This window comes from Folsomia candida, unplaced genomic scaffold, assembly GCF_002217175.1.
Source record: "Folsomia candida strain VU population unplaced genomic scaffold, ASM221717v1 Fcan01_Sc002, whole genome shotgun sequence".
NCBI classification, from domain to species: domain Eukaryota; kingdom Metazoa; phylum Arthropoda; class Collembola; order Entomobryomorpha; family Isotomidae; genus Folsomia; species Folsomia candida.
The window spans coordinates 6,697,535-6,713,977 of NW_019091194.1; the positions used below are offsets into that span (position 1 = coordinate 6,697,535).

At 37.7% G+C, this 16,443-nt stretch overlaps 6 protein-coding genes and 1 long non-coding RNA gene across 7 annotated transcripts; 6 read left to right on the plus strand and 1 right to left on the minus strand.

The window, feature by feature from the left end:
• The first annotated feature begins 764 nt into the window (after positions 1–764).
• LOC110842818 (D-beta-hydroxybutyrate dehydrogenase) lies at positions 765–2,098 on the plus strand. Its single transcript, XM_022088646.2, has 4 exons — positions 765–908; positions 971–1,024; positions 1,101–1,615; positions 1,671–2,098. The coding sequence occupies exons 3-4, from the start codon at positions 1,108–1,110 to the stop codon at positions 1,961–1,963; spliced, it is 801 nt and encodes a 266-aa protein (XP_021944338.1). The 5' UTR covers positions 765–908; positions 971–1,024; positions 1,101–1,107; the 3' UTR covers positions 1,964–2,098.
• Positions 2,046–4,840, minus strand: LOC110842817 (D-beta-hydroxybutyrate dehydrogenase, mitochondrial). The gene is made up of 5 exons (XM_022088645.2): positions 4,531–4,840; positions 3,074–4,452; positions 2,839–2,991; positions 2,457–2,770; positions 2,046–2,389 (listed from the first exon to the last, which is right to left on the minus strand). Exons 2-5 carry the CDS (start codon positions 3,438–3,440, stop codon positions 2,156–2,158), a joined length of 1,068 nt encoding a protein of 355 aa, XP_021944337.1. The 5' UTR covers positions 3,441–4,452; positions 4,531–4,840; the 3' UTR covers positions 2,046–2,155.
• A 535-nt stretch (positions 4,841–5,375) lies between these two features.
• Positions 5,376–7,643, plus strand: LOC110843302. The gene is made up of 7 exons (XM_022089263.2): positions 5,376–5,559; positions 5,644–5,863; positions 5,960–6,276; positions 6,368–6,545; positions 6,619–6,782; positions 6,854–7,056; positions 7,133–7,643. Exons 1-7 carry the CDS (start codon positions 5,491–5,493, stop codon positions 7,554–7,556), a joined length of 1,575 nt encoding a protein of 524 aa, XP_021944955.1. The 5' UTR covers positions 5,376–5,490; the 3' UTR covers positions 7,557–7,643.
• Positions 7,644–8,599: 956 nt separating this feature from the next.
• On the plus strand, positions 8,600–10,226 carry LOC118434428. The gene is made up of 3 exons (XR_004834019.1): positions 8,600–8,801; positions 8,873–9,685; positions 9,763–10,226. It is a non-coding gene; the product is annotated as an uncharacterized LOC118434428 (long non-coding RNA).
• Positions 10,227–10,524: 298 nt separating this feature from the next.
• LOC110843303 (ras and EF-hand domain-containing protein homolog) lies at positions 10,525–13,042 on the plus strand. The gene is made up of 9 exons (XM_035847952.1): positions 10,525–11,053; positions 11,115–11,446; positions 11,512–11,672; positions 11,752–11,976; positions 12,061–12,132; positions 12,195–12,263; positions 12,358–12,413; positions 12,494–12,681; positions 12,834–13,042. The coding sequence occupies exons 1-9, from the start codon at positions 10,553–10,555 to the stop codon at positions 12,925–12,927; spliced, it is 1,698 nt and encodes a 565-aa protein (XP_035703845.1). The 5' UTR covers positions 10,525–10,552; the 3' UTR covers positions 12,928–13,042.
• Positions 13,043–13,572: 530 nt separating this feature from the next.
• On the plus strand, positions 13,573–14,658 carry LOC118434427 (UPF0314 protein BBta_0150-like). Its single transcript, XM_035847953.1, has 2 exons — positions 13,573–13,842; positions 13,940–14,658. The coding sequence occupies exons 1-2, from the start codon at positions 13,666–13,668 to the stop codon at positions 14,573–14,575; spliced, it is 813 nt and encodes a 270-aa protein (XP_035703846.1). The 5' UTR covers positions 13,573–13,665; the 3' UTR covers positions 14,576–14,658.
• Positions 14,659–14,995: 337 nt separating this feature from the next.
• On the plus strand, positions 14,996–16,350 carry LOC110842932 (trypsin-1). The gene is made up of 5 exons (XM_022088807.2): positions 14,996–15,150; positions 15,247–15,523; positions 15,601–15,884; positions 15,968–16,048; positions 16,127–16,350. The coding sequence occupies exons 1-5, from the start codon at positions 15,096–15,098 to the stop codon at positions 16,207–16,209; spliced, it is 780 nt and encodes a 259-aa protein (XP_021944499.1). The 5' UTR covers positions 14,996–15,095; the 3' UTR covers positions 16,210–16,350.
• The last annotated feature ends 93 nt before the right edge of the window (positions 16,351–16,443 follow it).

The following is a 16,443-nucleotide window of genomic DNA, read 5'->3' on the forward strand; positions in this document are numbered from 1 at the left end:
CAAAAGTTGCAAAAAGTTCCCCAACTTCCCAAGAAAATGTTGGGGACCTGTGGGTTCTAATTAAACGAATAAAATTAGAACTGCTTTCCATTATTCTTAAATAGGCAGAGTTTATGCACTTCCGGTATAATTTAGTACCTAACATTCATATGCATACAACTAAAAAAAATCTATGTAACTTAACATACGTATTCATGAACACACTTTATGCAACGTTATTAGTACCAAACATTGAAATTACACAACTCATCGATAAAAGATGATAAAAAGTAGGATGGTTAATAATGTATCTGATAATACGCTATGTCTACAGTTGACAGTAAATACTACAGATATTGCTACTTACTCTATGCATAATATGTATGCATCTAAATAGAACGTGATCTTCAATCATTGATACTTTTTTTCAAATTCTCCAGTGACAAATGCTACGCCTGAGTTTTGTATGAAATTGTAAGAGTGGCATTAGACCAAGTTGAGACCTGTGTAATGATTTACTTGTACATATATTAGTGTAAATGCACTAGGAAGACCTTGAGTACATAGCTCAATTGCACTTTCAACTTGAGTGCTGATTAGAAATCTCGCATATCTTTAATTTAATATAATAAATTATTTATATATATAAAGCATATATTTATATGGCATACCAACTGGCAAAGCTGTGATGTATGTACATATGTAAGTTGGTACAACAAAAGCGTCTGCTGTTGGTACAGAACCACTACCTATATTTTATGTTTATGATTGATAAATTCAACATTCCGAGTATGTCGGGCACGGGGCCATTGAATGCCAGGATGGCACGGAGCCAATATTTTGTTACATAACAGCGGCATATGAGAGAAAGATCGACATCATCAGCTCATAACCCAGCCCCGGTTTCACACTTATCTAAGATCCAGCACGTATGTACATATGTAAAGTATTATGGTGTGAGTTATGCATCTGGATTTTTTTGTGATTTCAGCTGACTATAGCTGTATTATTAGTTTGTCCTTATTGCTTCTCTACCGGGTACCAGGTAAAAATATTTTTTGTTCACAATCCGTTTTGAATCTCAAGAATTTGTTTCATTCTCCAATTTTCCGATTCTCCAGCAAGGTCATGACCACCACGGCACTACTCCATGGAAAATCAGTCTTAGTAACTGGATCCACTTCTGGAATAGGATGGAGTATTGCTACCCAGTTTGTAAAAGCTGGGGCCCAAGTAATGCTGCAAGGTTTGGAGAAAGAGAGTGAGGTGGGTCATCTTATCTCCCAATTGGAGGGACTTGCACCATCAGCACGTGTCGCCTACACTCAGGCTGACCTTTCCTCGGAAAAGTCATGCAACCATCTCATCGCTCACACCGCCGATACTTTGAGATCGTTGGACATTCTGGTGAATAATGCAGGAATCCAATTTACATCTCGTACAGAAAGCTATCCAACAGAAAAATGGGATGCTGTACTCAAGCTAAATCTTTACGCACCGTTTTTCCTAAGCAGGGCTGCTCTTCCGGAAATGTACAAAAAAGGGTGGGGACGTCTCGTGCACATTGGATCAGCACACAGTCTCAGAGCGTCTCCAAATAAGTCTGCTTACTGCGCCGCGAAACATGGGGTGCTTGGTATGGATTCATTAATAAACCACTCTTACCCATTTGTTAATTAGGTGATTTGCAGGGATGTCGAAAGCCATTGCGCTAGAAGCCGCCGGACGCGGTGTGACGAGTAACACGATTTGTCCAGGGTGGGTTCTGACTCCGCTGGTTCAGAAACAGATTGACAACATTGCACGCGAACGAGGAATTTTAGAAGAAGAAGCCAAGAAGCTACTTTTACTTGAGAAACATCCCGCAGCTGAATTCGTAACGCCGGAAAACTTGGGCGCTTTTGCAGTATTTCTGAGTTCAGACAATGCAAGCCAGATTAATGGAGCTGCGCTAACAATGGATGTGGGATGGACGGCAAGATAAGTTGGTCAGAGGGGCTATGGAAAAAAATTAAAACTCGTGATGCAGTCTATTTTCTTATAGTGGTGCTAAATGTATACATGACTTTCCCAATGTGACATTTATATTGAATAAAATCAGAAAATCTTGCAAAATATGTATGTATGAGCACATTGTATAATAAGTTTTTGTATTAGAAATATGTAATTGCACAAGTTATCTGACAAACTTTCGACAAAGCTTTGCATAATTCATCGGCTTCCAAAAAACGTCCACAGCACCATTCATTGTGAACGTAAGAAGCTTGTCACTGAGTGCTCGTGGAAGAAGTTTTTCACCCCAAAGCAAAACTAGCTGCACCCAAGTTTCGTACGTCACTACGGGCGTTCTTGACAGGTTTCCTTCCAGCAAAAGTTTCAAATCTTTCTGGTGTCGTTTGCTCTTCAGAGGCTGAAACATCCCAAGATGATATTTTAAATAGTTGTAAATATTTGGGTTATAATTACTTAAAATTCACCTGTACACTGGGCAATTGCTCTGAAAGTTGGGCCTTCAACCTTTTCCAACCCGTAAAGTAGTCCCCATAAAATTCTTTATCAAGTGGGGACATGTTCTTCTCCATTTCGGCGTAATGTGTGGCACTTCCTGCGAATATTTGTGACGAGAAAGCAAACGATCCTGGCTGGTACGAGACCACAGTGACACCATACTTTCCAAACTCTAGACGAAGGCCTCGCCCCCAGGATTCCAAGGCTGCTTTTGACGCTGCATACATCGACAGTCCGGGCAGGGCTAGCTTGCTGCAGTCACTCGAAATAATGATGAAACGACCTGGAGAATTAATGCTGTCACTTTACTAGAATTTTAAAATACAATGTATTAAATATAGTGAAGTATACTCTTATGTTGGAAGAGCAACGGTTGGAACTGTTTTGTAAGGTGAACCGCTCCCCAAAAATTGACCGCAAACTGTCGCTCCCATTGCGATTGGGTTTGCCATAAAACTTCAGCACACACTAATACTGCAGCATTGGAAACGACGGCCCATAGTTCTAAAAATAAAATATGAGTATTAAGCTGTTTCCGAATATTCATTAGTTTAAAATTCCATACATATGTATGTACGATACATACTTGTTTTCGTTTCCTCGAGGACCTTTGTGCAAGCCTCCTGGAAATCATTGATGCTCTCGGCCTTGGTCACGTCAAGTCGAGAAATTGTGACCCCTTCTTTCTTTAGCAAATTGGCTCCTTCTCCATCAGGATTTAGACACCCAGCAAGAACCGGGTAACCCAATTGTCGGGCCCAAAGTGCCATTGACAGTCCAAGACCGGAGTCACATCCAGTGATTACCACAAGTCGTGTGGGGCGAAGGCGTGCTAACTCATTTCGTTGCTTTCTCTTATACAAAATGTACGATATTGAAAGTGAGGTCGTAATAATGTTACTTGCGACAAATAATGAGGTATTGTTCTCCAGAAGAGAAATTATTTTGTCCATTTTGCTTGAGATTGTCGAAGACACTAATGTAACAAAGTTGGTTAAGAGATGAAAAATAGTGAAAACGGATTGCGAAATTTTTGAATTATCTATTCTGATCTTTAAAGATGAATGTCAAAATGTTGACGTCAATGGAATTTTGAGAATATCACTTTAGATCCAATATTCCTTTCTCAAAGGAAGATGATATATTTAGCAAAGTATAAAATCAAAGTGAAGACAGTTGACAGTACTGTCAAACGTTTGACTCGAGTTTATTCATCATATTTCACAATAAAAATTATTTCAGCTCAAAATGTTTAGACCAAAGGTGACAAAGGGTTAAAATTTCCTCTGACCGCCCATTATACATATACATATACATGTATACATAAGTTGTGGCATCCCACAATTTTAGTGGACTTGTTCACCTATAGTAAATATATTTATGCGATGGAAATAGAAGGTTTAACACTCAATTTTACATCTTATTCGTCCAGCCAAATGCACGTATGTATGCAAATGAGTGAAATGCACGGATTTGATGTGAGTTGTAGTTTAACGTGAATATAACATGTTTAAATGCTTATAGGTACATGTCAACTTGTTTATTCCGATAATTAAGAAAATGTATCTTAACCATGTGTGCAATTGGAGTACACAAATGCTTCTACGTACAAATATAAATAATTATTATGCGATAATGCATGATTTTGGGTTAATGCCAATGTACTTGCTTAATTTCATATAGGATAAGAAAGTAAAAATATGCATGCAGTTGCTTTGCATGGAGCAAGAGTATGGTACATATGTAAATTACATAATGTAATTGCTATATATGCTAGTATCTACCTAGTAAAATAAACCCTAATTAATTAATGATGACCACCATGATGACCACCAAAATGAGGTTGGGCGTGGGCTGGATGACCGTGATGATGATGATGTGGACCGTGCCCAATGCCTGGGGACCCAATGTACACGGGAGGATTATAGTGATGATTATGATGGTGCGAGGGATATCCAGGGACGGCTAAATTATTAATTCACTTGTATAAAAAATCTACATATACATATGTGTATAATATACAGGTATTTTTCAAATCTTTACCTGGACCATAAGGTGCGCATTCGTATGTTCGTCTCCTTCTTGGATACCACCAACAACACATTATGATAATACGACTGGGAATTAATTAGTTTAAAATAACAGTATTAAAATAAATATTTAAATATTCAAGTAAAATACTTCCACAGAATTTGTTTTTCGAAGTTAAGCTTGTAAAACTGAAATTGTTTTAGGTACTTCAATGAATTTTTGGGATCCTAGTTCCCTCGACAGGTTTTTAATAATGATATTTAAAAAACTCTGCAACGAAAAATAATTCATTTCGACAATAAGCAGTTTGCTTATATATAAGCGTGTAAGCATAGTTATCAGTCATCATAGGTGATGTAAATCACGTAGACAAACAGTACAATAGAGAATGAGTATGTATATACCATGTACATACGTACATACATATTTATGTATGATTCATTTTATCTGGACAAATGTCACATCATAGTAAAAGTTATGGCACGGTTTTTAGCAACAAAAAAAACAATAATAACATGCTAATAATATCTGACTCATGTACTCATCATCCACGTAAAAAAGGTGTTTACCTGACTGTATCGGATCATCATACATTGCTAACATCGCCATAAATACATACACATGTATGACGCGAATTTCCAGTTAGCAGTATATGAAAATTCACCTTCTCATTGACGTATGCAAAACTCATGAAATACAAAAATTTTGTAAATTACAACTTGTAATTCATTGTTTTTTTCACAGATTGAGAAGTTTTTATGAAATCATATTTTTGCCCCAATCGTTGTAAATTGGATTGCATTGGTTTCTATTTTTAACTATTTTAAAAACCGGGATCTTCATCTGTGGTTTGGAGCATTAAAACGGACTAAACTACAGATGCGAAATTCCATAAGAGTAAACGATGACTACAAATAAATGTACGTATATAGTGACATTTGCAAACCAAGTAGTTTTTGAAACTTATTAAAAATGTCCCAAAATCAAGTAGTTGATAAAAACGTTACTGAAATTGTACCCATGTTAACACTCCCTGCAGAGGTATTGCACCATTACTTTCAATAGTTTTAACGTATTACGTAAATTATATTTAATACATATCAAATTGTTTCATCATCTTGGTAGATTCGTGGCCAGATATTTAATTTACTGCCCTCAAAAGATGCTACAACTTGTCGTCTAGTGTGTAATCAGTTTAAGGCAGAAGTGGATGAATTCGTCGAATTCTCAGCAGATCTGGATGAAACACAAGGAAATGAGAATGGGTGGTACCTGCCAAGAATTCTAAACTTGAGGTTAAGAGAAGTTGCAGTGAAAAGTTTAGTTGGACCTCCGTGTTTATTTGGTAAAAATCATGCTACCGTATAAATACATGGAAATGTACAACATAAATATGTGTATATGCAAATTATTTATAAGTTACTACTCATATACATTGCAGGTCATGTTGGAACACAACTGCTCCGATATCCACACCTTCTTCGAAGATTGAGGGTTGTAAACTCCAAAATTTCAGTTGAAAACTTGCATTACCTTCTTTTAGATAGTGCGACCACCCTTCGTCATCTCGACCTAAATTTAGCTCCTCCGGTGACAACTTCACCCACCGAATTGGGCCTTTCACCGGATAAATTTTCATACAAGTTTAAAAATGTGACACATTTATCGCTTAGCATTAGCACAGTGCCTTCTGCCACTGAGGAGGCTGTACATTTCGTGGAAGCGCAGGTGATGAGAGGCCCTCCAATGGCAATTCAGGTATTTATTAAAGAGTTAAATTATTGCTTTAAAAAACACATGTACATATATTATGTATCTGACACAATATTTTGGTGGATTATTGGTGCAGGAAGACGCCATACCTATTCTTCTCCTTTCATCAAAATTTGACTGTATTCGAAATCTCCGTGTTCAAATTAGATGCTGTCTGGGATTCAGACAGGCTTCTCAGTTATCAGCTCTGGTTTTGCGACTCGTTTCAAAGAGCTATCAGAGTCTGAAATCATTTGATTTAGATTTAATTCAAGGTTAGGTTTAGCTACGTATGCATGAAGTTGGAATTTACATAATGAATTCAAATTCGTTATTGTGAATGCGTAGGGCACGGACTTCCAGTTTCCGAAGAAAAACCTCTTGCAGATTCGGACATGGAAAAAATTGATATCGCAACCCTAAACAGAGTAACGGCTTTGGAAAATATACGAATAATAAACTCTACGGCTGTTGGAATAACTTTATGGCAAAACGTGTTGGCAAATCAGAAGGTATGGTTTACAACGATTTTTCAAATGTTTAAAGGTGCCCATATGAAACAAATAATTTCGAATATTTCCAGAAATTGAAGTGCATGGAGACGGATATTCTTCCAGCACCTGCTGCCTTGTTCCGGCAAATAATTTTAAATAACAAACTAACACTGACAGAGGTAGATATTGGCGACCTTACTCTCGACATTGATGAAGAGACAGGAAAAATCTTGCCTTTCGATATGGCCATTTTTGCTAATTGTTTGCATCTCACGAAGCTCACATTGGACAGGTAAGCAATATTGCATTGAATTCATTACATAAGTATTGTCCATTTTGGGTTAGCTTAATTTGCATTCGTTCCACAGAAATTCTCTGACCCGTCGCCGAGGTCCAGTTCAAGAGGCCGAGCTAATTCAACTCTCCCACCTGCCAGAAAAAGTTACCGAGTTGAATATAAACTATTTTCTGGTACCCTCCGATGAATTAATGAGCTTGTTCAATCCGACGAGAGGTTTAATATTAATTTCTCTCACACAATGCGGGGACTCTGGACCATTTGGAGTTCATGGTTCTGTTCTCCAGAAAATAATTACCCTTCCCACCATTCAGTTCATAGAGATTTCGCCTTTAAATTATAGCGTTGATGTTACAGAAAGTCAAAAGCTTGATCTAATTCTCACCACGTTTGGTTATCCTAAAAAGCATTCTTATTTTCAATTGAGAAGAGTGGACGCATCAACGCCAGACAAAGACAGTAAAGTTGATTTGGACGATTTAGAGTTTCAGTAGTCTCTTGTGAACAAATTAACTTTCTTGCAAGTTATTTACTAAGGATTAATAAACGAATCAAAATTACTCATGTCTAATATTTCACTATTTCATGACTGACTTGCACATGTTTATTTTCATCGTGTCATATCACAGTAGGAATCTAAAAAATATAGGATTTTCAACGAAATATAAAATTTGGGTTCAGTCGTCAAGTTAAAATTATTCATACATTATGTACATATGATAAATATATGTACATATGTAAATGCATATTTCCATGTATAGATAGCACTGCGTAGCTCAAGGTTACAGTCTTGTCAATTCTTAGATAACTGGAAGGATAGTGGTTTCAAACTAGTTTGCGTAGATAGATATTGATATCCAATTATCTCACCTTTGCCTTCAATAATTTAGTCTAACTAACCCATATGAAAGGTTGTTTGTGATTCAAATTGTCCCTGTCAAATTTGCAAAATTTCTACCAAATCTACTTAATTGTGTGTTGTCAATGAATGTTTATATTGAATAATGTGTTATGCAAACTGAACAAAGATAGAAATATGTAACCAATTGCGATCAAAATTTCAAAACGATTAACGGACATTATATAATTGTAGGGTTAAAAATAATTGACTATTTGCTTGCAAATAAGTCAGTCAATCATGTCAATCATGTCGTTGTTAACATTCCTTTTAAATTATACTGCTGTGTAAGAATACAATTCGAATGGTTAATTGTTGAAGAGTCTTACAGGATGGAGACTAGATATTGCAAACAGCACATAAATCGCAAGGAATAAATACAAATACATACGGTACAAAAATAGCATTTCATTCACTCTTAAGTATATTCAGAAGGTTTGTCATCTGCAGTACCTCTTGGATTGATATAAATATATTGCAATGTTACATCCTCTGGCCTTCTCTACGATACACCGAATAATTGACGTTGGTCGCAAGTACGGGTTCCACTGTTTCCAATGGAATGTTTCTGGAAATGCGATCGAGGTGACGACAGATCGCAAAACGCTTTTCCGATGGCGAATACTTGGTACAGCTCAATTACTTTATTGCATCTTTATCTACGCACGTCTTTACCAGTCCGTCGTCGTTTTTGGAGTGCCCATTGAAAAATGTACGGTCCACGTAACTTTCGTTGCGGCCTACAGTTTCTACACGGGGACTACATTCAATTCCGTGAGAAAACGGGAAGAAATTGCAGAATTTCTTACCAACTTTTTTAAAGTCGATGGTTTATTCAAGCGTAAGTCTTTTGGTATATATTAGAGTCAGCTTAAAACTGATTTTAATTAAAGATTCTTTATTCTTCGCCAGCTCTAAAACATCAAGAAGCAAAAATCAAAGAGTTTGGAAAATTGGTGCGGCTTTTATATTTTCTGTGCATTAACACCGGCATTCTTCACGCTCCTTTGTTTCTCGCTCTGTCCAACAATGCAAATTTCATATTTTCTGTTCTGTCACCACATTTTATCCGGTTTCCGCTCTTGTATCCTGTATTAAAATTCTGCTTTGCCATGTTGGAAATGCTGATGGGATTAGCAGCTTGGGGTGAGCATGGACATTCCAATTACATAAATTATTACATAGAAGGACTTAATGCTATTGTAGTTTTGTGTCATGTATGAAATTACTTATGACAGGTGCATCTGCTGTTGTGTATACGATAAGCTTCTGCGTCGTGGCCAATAGTTTACCTGCATGGGCGGAAGTGATGAAGTTAGTAATTTTAAAAATTATTTATTGATCCATTCATATTTAAACTTCAAACGATCCATATTTATGTCTGTATGTTGTGCAGAAGTGTATAGTTTCCTAATTTGATAGATATGATGTAACCTGGCGAGCTATACCCCTGCCTCGCCAACGATACTATCGAATTGTGCAACTTTTGATGCTACAATTCAACGATTGTTTTGCATATGACGCATTTCTAACGATTAGTGCATTATCATACGTTGGAATGGTTATCTGCGCATTTGCGACAATACGATATTACGGCGTAATCCCGTTTTTGGCGTACGCCGTGTTTCCTACAGCAGCCATTTTAATAGCTCTCTACGTCTTTCTTCTCTATCCAAGTGCCGGAAGAGCGTCAGAGTCTCATACGAGGATGGTGAGACAGTGGGGGTACGCGTTGTTATTTCCAATTAGCTAAGAAATATTCTATACGAATAGCGCCGATTTTGTAAAGTTTTTTTATGAAGGTATATCGAGTCTCACATAAAAACAGAGCGCCTGGAAGGAAATTCAGAAACGAGTCAGCCCCACAGATCACGTAACTGGGGCATAATAGCAAGAGCCCAAGAATTTAACAAGAGAAAGTACAACCTGGCATTTCTTCGCTCTTGTCGCCAAATTGGGTTTCAAGTCGGTCCCCTCTTCAATGTTAAACCTGGAACAACACTCAACTTCGCAGACATGGTGATTGATCAGTTAATTAACTGTCTGATTTCATTTTAGATATGCACCTTATGAAAAACTGTTGAACTTGAACAATTAAATAAAAAGTTATTGGTAGCTATTTACGTAATACAGATGTACGCAATACAGACGAACGTATGCTTTAATTGCTCAGTTTCTTTCCTTATCTGCATATCTAAATATGTACATGAATTAAGTAAAATTCTGCAGAACATGACGAACTTATTGCAGAATATCGCTCGATTGAATGACACACAGACCACATTATCGTTCCTCCATCAAATGTATATCCTATATACATGCATATGTTCTAATTATTTTCAGTCGTTGTTTCGAATCTAGAAATATGTACTTGTCATGCTTCATTGCCAAATAGCAGAATATGCATTTCACAACAACAAACCTGTGTGAATGATGAATCTCTCCATTTGGAAATGCCACTAATAAAAAATGTGATTGCTTTATTTGCACAAGTGTTGTTAGTCTATTAGTGCGAAATATTTACACTTTTCCAGCTTGTGAATTGTCTTTTTTTATTTCCACGTCTTTATGAACATTACACCCTGACTGATTATGATGGAAACTCGTCTCGAGGAGCTATTTCAGCTCTGTGACCCCACCGGTGTAGGTCACATCGGAAGAGAAGAACTTCGTAGCTTGTGTGCCACGTTAAGAATTTCGTTATCAGACGCAGATGCCATATTTCTGGACCTAGACAACGACGGCGATGGGTCAATAACTTTCTCAGAATTTTCTCATGGATTTCGAGACTTTCTCAACCCTGGGACGAGAAGGGGCAGTTTTCAGACGCCAACTCCGAGTGAAGAACAGTTGAATGAAATGGGGCGAAAACATGCTTCTGCGAGGGGAGCTTGGAGTAATTTCTCAACGACGTTAGGAATTGTTCCGGAGTCGGAATGCCTGGGAATTCCCGAAGAATCTGTAAGCAAATCACTTTCTCTTCTGATGGCGGATGTGACCCGACTCACAGACGATTACCGAAGTCTGGAAAATTCTTTCCGTCGGTCAGCTCAAGTACATGCGGCCCAATTGGAAGCGTTGGGAGAAGAAATGGTAACGCATTTTGGTACAAATTATGCACGGAGACAGTTTGAATTATAACTGAATGATGTAGGAATACGTCAAGACTGAGGCTCGGACGAAACAGGAGGCTCGAGAAGAAGCGGCCAAGCAGGTGGATGCTGAGAGAAGGAAAATCGCAGGTGAAATGGAAACCCAACTTGCTGAACTGTCGGAGCAACTTTTGTGCTTTAAAAAGGCTTGGATGTCCAATGAAGAGAGCAAAAATCGTGGGTGTGTCGCTGGCAATAATAATAATGGGCTCGAGTCTGAAAACAAAACCTTACGATCTTCGCTGCTGGAAGCGCAAACGAAGGCCGCCGTGCTCCAAAGTCAGTTGGTACTGAAGAGAAATGATTACTTGGAATTGTGCGAGGAATTGAAATCGTAAGGTTTACATATATATTTTAGTAAAAATAAGAATTTTGTGTTGATTAATAAATATGTTTCAGGGAGAAAGCAGTGCATCGCAACGCTGTTGAGGCAATGCAAGACCATCTCTCGTCCCTGAACGAGGCTAATCGTGTCTTGTGCGATGCGAATGATTGTCTTGTGACCAGTGCGACAGGGTCGGGTCCGAGTTCTTATGCCGAATCTCACTTAGGCGACAAGGGTAACATGTTATACAGTGGAAATAAGACAATTTTTAAGTGGAACCTAAAGTTTTCACACATCCATGTGTTACACTTCAGATAGCGGAAGAGGAACTTTAATGGACGAATTCCGTACTTCAGAAGAGATTAATAGTCCAGGATATTCCAGTTCACTTTGGTCCAAAACCATAATCTCAGAACCTCCCCCACAACTGGAACGCACCTTCAAAGTGATTTTGGCCGGAGATGCAGCAGTCGGGAAGAGCACGTTTATCGAAAGGGTTTGTCAAGGACACTTTACGCCCAACCTTAGCTCGACCATTGGTAAGTATTCCAAAGGTCAAGCTACGACTATGGTTATCTACTTAAAACTTTCACGGTGATATTTTTCTGATTTTCCCTATAAAGGAGTTGACTTTCGGGTCAAAAGCGTCGAGGTGGACGGCGTTGCGGCCGCTTGCCAAATTTGGGATACCGCAGGTATGACTGACGATTAGTTGGTGACACATAATTTCAATCTTAACTTTTATTTTTTGAATCAGGTCAGGAACGGTTTCGCTCGTTAACAAAAAGTTACTTTCGACGAGCGGATGGAGTTCTTTTATTATACGGTAATTTTACTATACATTGGGGACCCGATTAATAAAATCCTTAACGTGAATGTCGATTGATTCATATTATTTATTATGCGCTTTTGGTCTGCAGATGTAACGAGTGAACGCACCTTTCTCTCCATTCGTCATTGGGTCCACTCCATTCAAGTGAATATAAATTTAAATTGCACTGCAATTTGTCCATGAAAGATGGCTTCAGTTATTTATTATTCCCGTACAATTTGTAGGAGGGTGCCGGACGGAGTCTGCCCATCATTTTGTGTGGCAACAAAAGTGATCTTCGAAACCGCGAAGGAGTTGCGTGTGTCCCGTGGGAAGAAGGCTCAAAGTTGGCTGCTTCCTGTGGAGCCTCGTTTTTAGAAACTTCCCCAAAATCTGGAGAGAATGTGATGAACTCTTTGGTTCTGCTCGTAAGGTAACGCTATATGGATTTAGGTGCATGTAAAATTATACCCATATGCATGTTGCATATAAGCATGCTAGCTAACTACCATTAATACCTAAATATGATGACGTAGTAATTGTGAAAGTTCATAGTTTAACCAGTTTATGTATCCGTGTTTATAGGGAAATGAGTGCCATCGAGGATACGGAATTAAAGAACTCCGTCACGTTATTGGAATCGGTCCCATCCAAAAAAGGGTGCTGCTCGTCGTCGTAAATTTCAACTATTTTGAAAATAAAACTATAATTAACATTATTTACTTGTAATAAAACTGTAATACTCCTCAAGAAATCAAATAAATAAAATCGGTTGATTACATGGGGAATGCTAATTTGCACTGGTATTGACGTCAGTATAAATTACTATGCAATTAACAACTAAAAATGAAGTAGCAAATGCACCGGTTTGGTCATTCAATTCAATAGCTGACCTAGAATTTTTGCTTAAATATTCAAATGCAATAGTCAAATCCTGCGTGTTGTTAACCATTCAGTGCCATTCACAAAAAATCATGCTGGATTGAACCCCTGAAAAAGGACACAAGAATGTACAATTTTTCCGGATATATGGAATACGAGTGTCACTAAAAATGTGAACAAAAATATTGCCTACTTAGCTATTAACAGATCCATTCAAACCACATGCGTTGCATTGATAGACTCAATTATTGGTTCACTCAATTTCTACCTGAAAACTCGTAAAAATGTGTAACATGTACATGTTTAACGTGGTCGTTACCTTTTTACCATCTTTTTGCTTGCGTACTAACTAAGCCATTGACCTAACATGCAACTGTCCACGTATGTGTCAAACAGGCTTATGCAGCATTTAAGGGTTACTTCAACATAAGCTTAATAAAAAATGCGGACGGCTAAAGAAACAAATACTCAAGGCAAGCATAAAGGGGCAACTGCTTGTATATTGATTTAGTTATGAAAACATTTCAACGTCGACATGAAACGTGAGACATTAGTAATTTTTTGGTTGGTGTCCACCTGTTATACCATTCCTGGTATCAGTGGACGTCGCCTGTGTGAAGGTCATTTTTTACATGGAAATTGTGTGATTCCGAGTAATGAAACTATCGGAGAAAATGAAGTTTTATTTGTGAAGACGAAAAAGAATGACAAGGTACGTTAACAGTAATTGCATGGTTATCTGTACTTATTTGGTGTGTTTGGGTCTATGTAGGATGGGCTTTGATTAAACTTGTCCTGTTTGCAATTAGGTCCTTGAACGATACGAGGATGCATTTCCACATTGGGATGACCTGAAGTTTGGTTTTGCCATTTCTTCAATTTTCATGCTGCAAGCCTTCACTCTTCACGCAATGGGTCAACCACTTGTTTCCCCCAATGGGCCCGTTATGCTTTGGGATGGCGATATATTTGGTGCACAAAATTCTCAGCAATTGACAGACTGGTACACATTCACTCATGTTTTGCACGGGTTCCTCCTGTACCACGCGAGTGGTCTGGTTCCTGTGGTCAATACTTCAGTGAGGTCCAGATTCCTATTTGCTTTGGGGGCCGAGGCTGGATGGGAAATGTTGGAAAATTCCCCATTCATTATTGAGCGTTATCGACAAACAGCGTTGGCTCAAGGTTACAGTGGCGACAGCATGGTTAACTCCTTGTGTGACACGGTGGCAATGTCTTTTGGCTTTGTTTTGGCTAGTAAATTACACCCTTTGACAATTTTTGGACTTTTTGTTGCGGAGGAAGTGATAATGGGTGCAATTATTAGGGACAATTTGTCGCTCAATGTCATTCAACTTATTTATCCTATCGACAGTATACAAAAATGGCAAACTGGGCTTAGAAATCCGGAAATATCCGTAATAAATAGTACCACACTCTTGTGATGTGTTTTTATATGTAAACTATTATTAATCATCGAGATGACGAAAATAATAAAGCACGTGATGATATTTCATTGAATGTACACCATTATTGTAAATAGTTGATGTCTTGTTTACATAATTAAAATTTGCTAAATCTGACGCACTCGTACATCCGGCTGCATTGTCTCATAATTCTTTCCATTGATTGATTCAAAGACTACGTGAATCTTGGCAGTTAATATGTAATCGAATTACTATGTATTAATTTAGGATCACGTTCTAAATCAATTCTCTAAAAATTAAATGCATTTGTTGACACGTAATGTCGTATTAATACATATCTGCGAATCCTATCATTCTATTTAACATGCAAATTTCTAGGAAATGTCGTGCCTCCTCATATTAAAAACTTTTATATTTTCACGTACGTAGGTAGATGTATCAAGAGTGGATATATATCCAAGAAACTGGAAGACCTTAGTGCAGAATAAGAATTCGGTTGTACTTCTCTGCAAAAAAAAATTATACGTAAAATTGGACCATGCAAGAGCCAAAATATTTTACCCTTGCACTCTTTGTCATATTATATGTAATAGGTGAGGTTTTATTGTAGGAAATCACCGCTGACACTGATAAATCAAAAATCAAACTTTCAAACGTGATTATTAAAATATCATCTCGATTGTTTTCAGGGACAGCATCATCTTTTAGTATTGGCACTCTTGTTGTGGGTGGAGTTTCTAGTTCTAAGGCCGAGTTTCCCTTCATAGTTAGTATCAGAGCAAATAACCGTCACATTTGCGGTGGTACAATACTTGACTCAGAATGGATTGTGACCGCGGCACATTGCGCTGTATATTCCATGTCGACATACACAATTGTTGCGGGAGAACACAACTTGAACGTGGCCGAGGGGACAGAACAGGAAAGGAAATTGTCCAGAATAATTTCTCATGAGAATTATAACTCGTACGCAATTAAATATTTGAAGATTTTATATATATAAATACGTGTTGTTAATTCTTAATGCCCTCTTTTTATACCAGAGACTCCATGGCGAACGACATTGCACTTATGAAAGTAACGCCTCGTTTCAACTTTAATGTAAATGTCCAACCTGCTACGATTGCAACCAAAGACTTTGTTGTACCATCGACCACAATTGTCGCGGGTTGGGGTTACACAAAAGAAGGGGGAGGTTTGCCAAATATACTGCAAAAAGTCACAGTTCCCGTCGTGCCAAATGCGCAGTGTCGGAAAGATTACTCCAACCTTGGCTGGATGATAACGGATTCAACAATTTGTGCAGGGGCGGCTGGAAAGGATTCTTGTAATAAAAAAACGTTTCTCATCCCATCAATTTTATTTTTATTTATGTACTGCGAACTACATTTTTCGTATGAATACGTATAGGTAACGGAGATAGTGGAGGTGGACTATTCAGCAATGTCAACAATAAGAAAATTTTGTGCGGCATCGTGTCTTGGGGCATAGGTGAATTTTATAAAGTTTATCCTTAATATTCTTTGCGACTTAAACAATCGGTATAAAAATAACGTATGTACATAATAGGTTGTGCAAGGCCAAACCTTCCTGGAGTTTATTCAAGAGTCAGTTCTCACCTAGATTGGATTAAAAATAATAAGAAACGATAAACCAAGAACAATATATGTATGTTGAAAATGTCATGTCTAAAGTTTTTCAAAGTCAGGATTATTAATTGTTGTGAGAAAATAAATCACGGTAAACTAGAGTTTTATTTCAATTAATTAAGTAATTAAAAACCGTTAACTGTCTTCGGAAATTGGTGCATTTAACTAATTTCACAATATGTAAAATTCATTGAATAATTGTTTAGTCGTAATTTTACATATCATTATTTGAATCAA

Excerpts from the sequence above, each read along its gene's own strand:
- LOC110842818 (XM_022088646.2), top strand. The coding sequence starts at position 1,108 with ATGACCACCACGGCACTACTCCATGGAAAATCAGTCTTAGTAACTGGA. Across the intron at positions 1,616-1,670 it reads CGCGAAACATGGGGTGCTTG|GGATGTCGAAAGCCATTGCG; the intron begins GTATGGATTCAT and ends GGTGATTTGCAG.
- LOC110842817 (XM_022088645.2), bottom strand. The coding sequence starts at position 3,440 with ATGGACAAAATAATTTCTCTTCTGGAGAACAATACCTCATTATTTGTC. Across the intron at positions 2,992-3,073 it reads CCTCGAGGAAACGAAAACAA|AACTATGGGCCGTCGTTTCC; the intron begins GTATGTATCGTA and ends TTTTATTTTTAG. Across the intron at positions 2,771-2,838 it reads GTTGCTCTTCCAACATAAGA|GTCGTTTCATCATTATTTCG; the intron begins GTATACTTCACT and ends TTAATTCTCCAG.
- LOC110843302 (XM_022089263.2), top strand. The coding sequence starts at position 5,491 with ATGTCCCAAAATCAAGTAGTTGATAAAAACGTTACTGAAATTGTACCC. Across the intron at positions 6,277-6,367 it reads GCCCTCCAATGGCAATTCAG|GAAGACGCCATACCTATTCT; the intron begins GTATTTATTAAA and ends TTATTGGTGCAG. Across the intron at positions 6,546-6,618 it reads TGATTTAGATTTAATTCAAG|GGCACGGACTTCCAGTTTCC; the intron begins GTTAGGTTTAGC and ends GTGAATGCGTAG.
- LOC110843303 (XM_035847952.1), top strand. The coding sequence starts at position 10,553 with ATGATGGAAACTCGTCTCGAGGAGCTATTTCAGCTCTGTGACCCCACC. Across the intron at positions 11,054-11,114 it reads AAGCGTTGGGAGAAGAAATG|GAATACGTCAAGACTGAGGC; the intron begins GTAACGCATTTT and ends TGAATGATGTAG. Across the intron at positions 11,977-12,060 it reads CAACCTTAGCTCGACCATTG|GAGTTGACTTTCGGGTCAAA; the intron begins GTAAGTATTCCA and ends TTCCCTATAAAG.
- LOC118434427 (XM_035847953.1), top strand. The coding sequence starts at position 13,666 with ATGAAACGTGAGACATTAGTAATTTTTTGGTTGGTGTCCACCTGTTAT. Across the intron at positions 13,843-13,939 it reads AGACGAAAAAGAATGACAAG|GTCCTTGAACGATACGAGGA; the intron begins GTACGTTAACAG and ends GTTTGCAATTAG.
- LOC110842932 (XM_022088807.2), top strand. The coding sequence starts at position 15,096 with ATGCAAGAGCCAAAATATTTTACCCTTGCACTCTTTGTCATATTATAT. Across the intron at positions 15,524-15,600 it reads TCTCATGAGAATTATAACTC|AGACTCCATGGCGAACGACA; the intron begins GTACGCAATTAA and ends TTTTTATACCAG. Across the intron at positions 15,885-15,967 it reads GGCGGCTGGAAAGGATTCTT|GTAACGGAGATAGTGGAGGT; the intron begins GTAATAAAAAAA and ends GAATACGTATAG.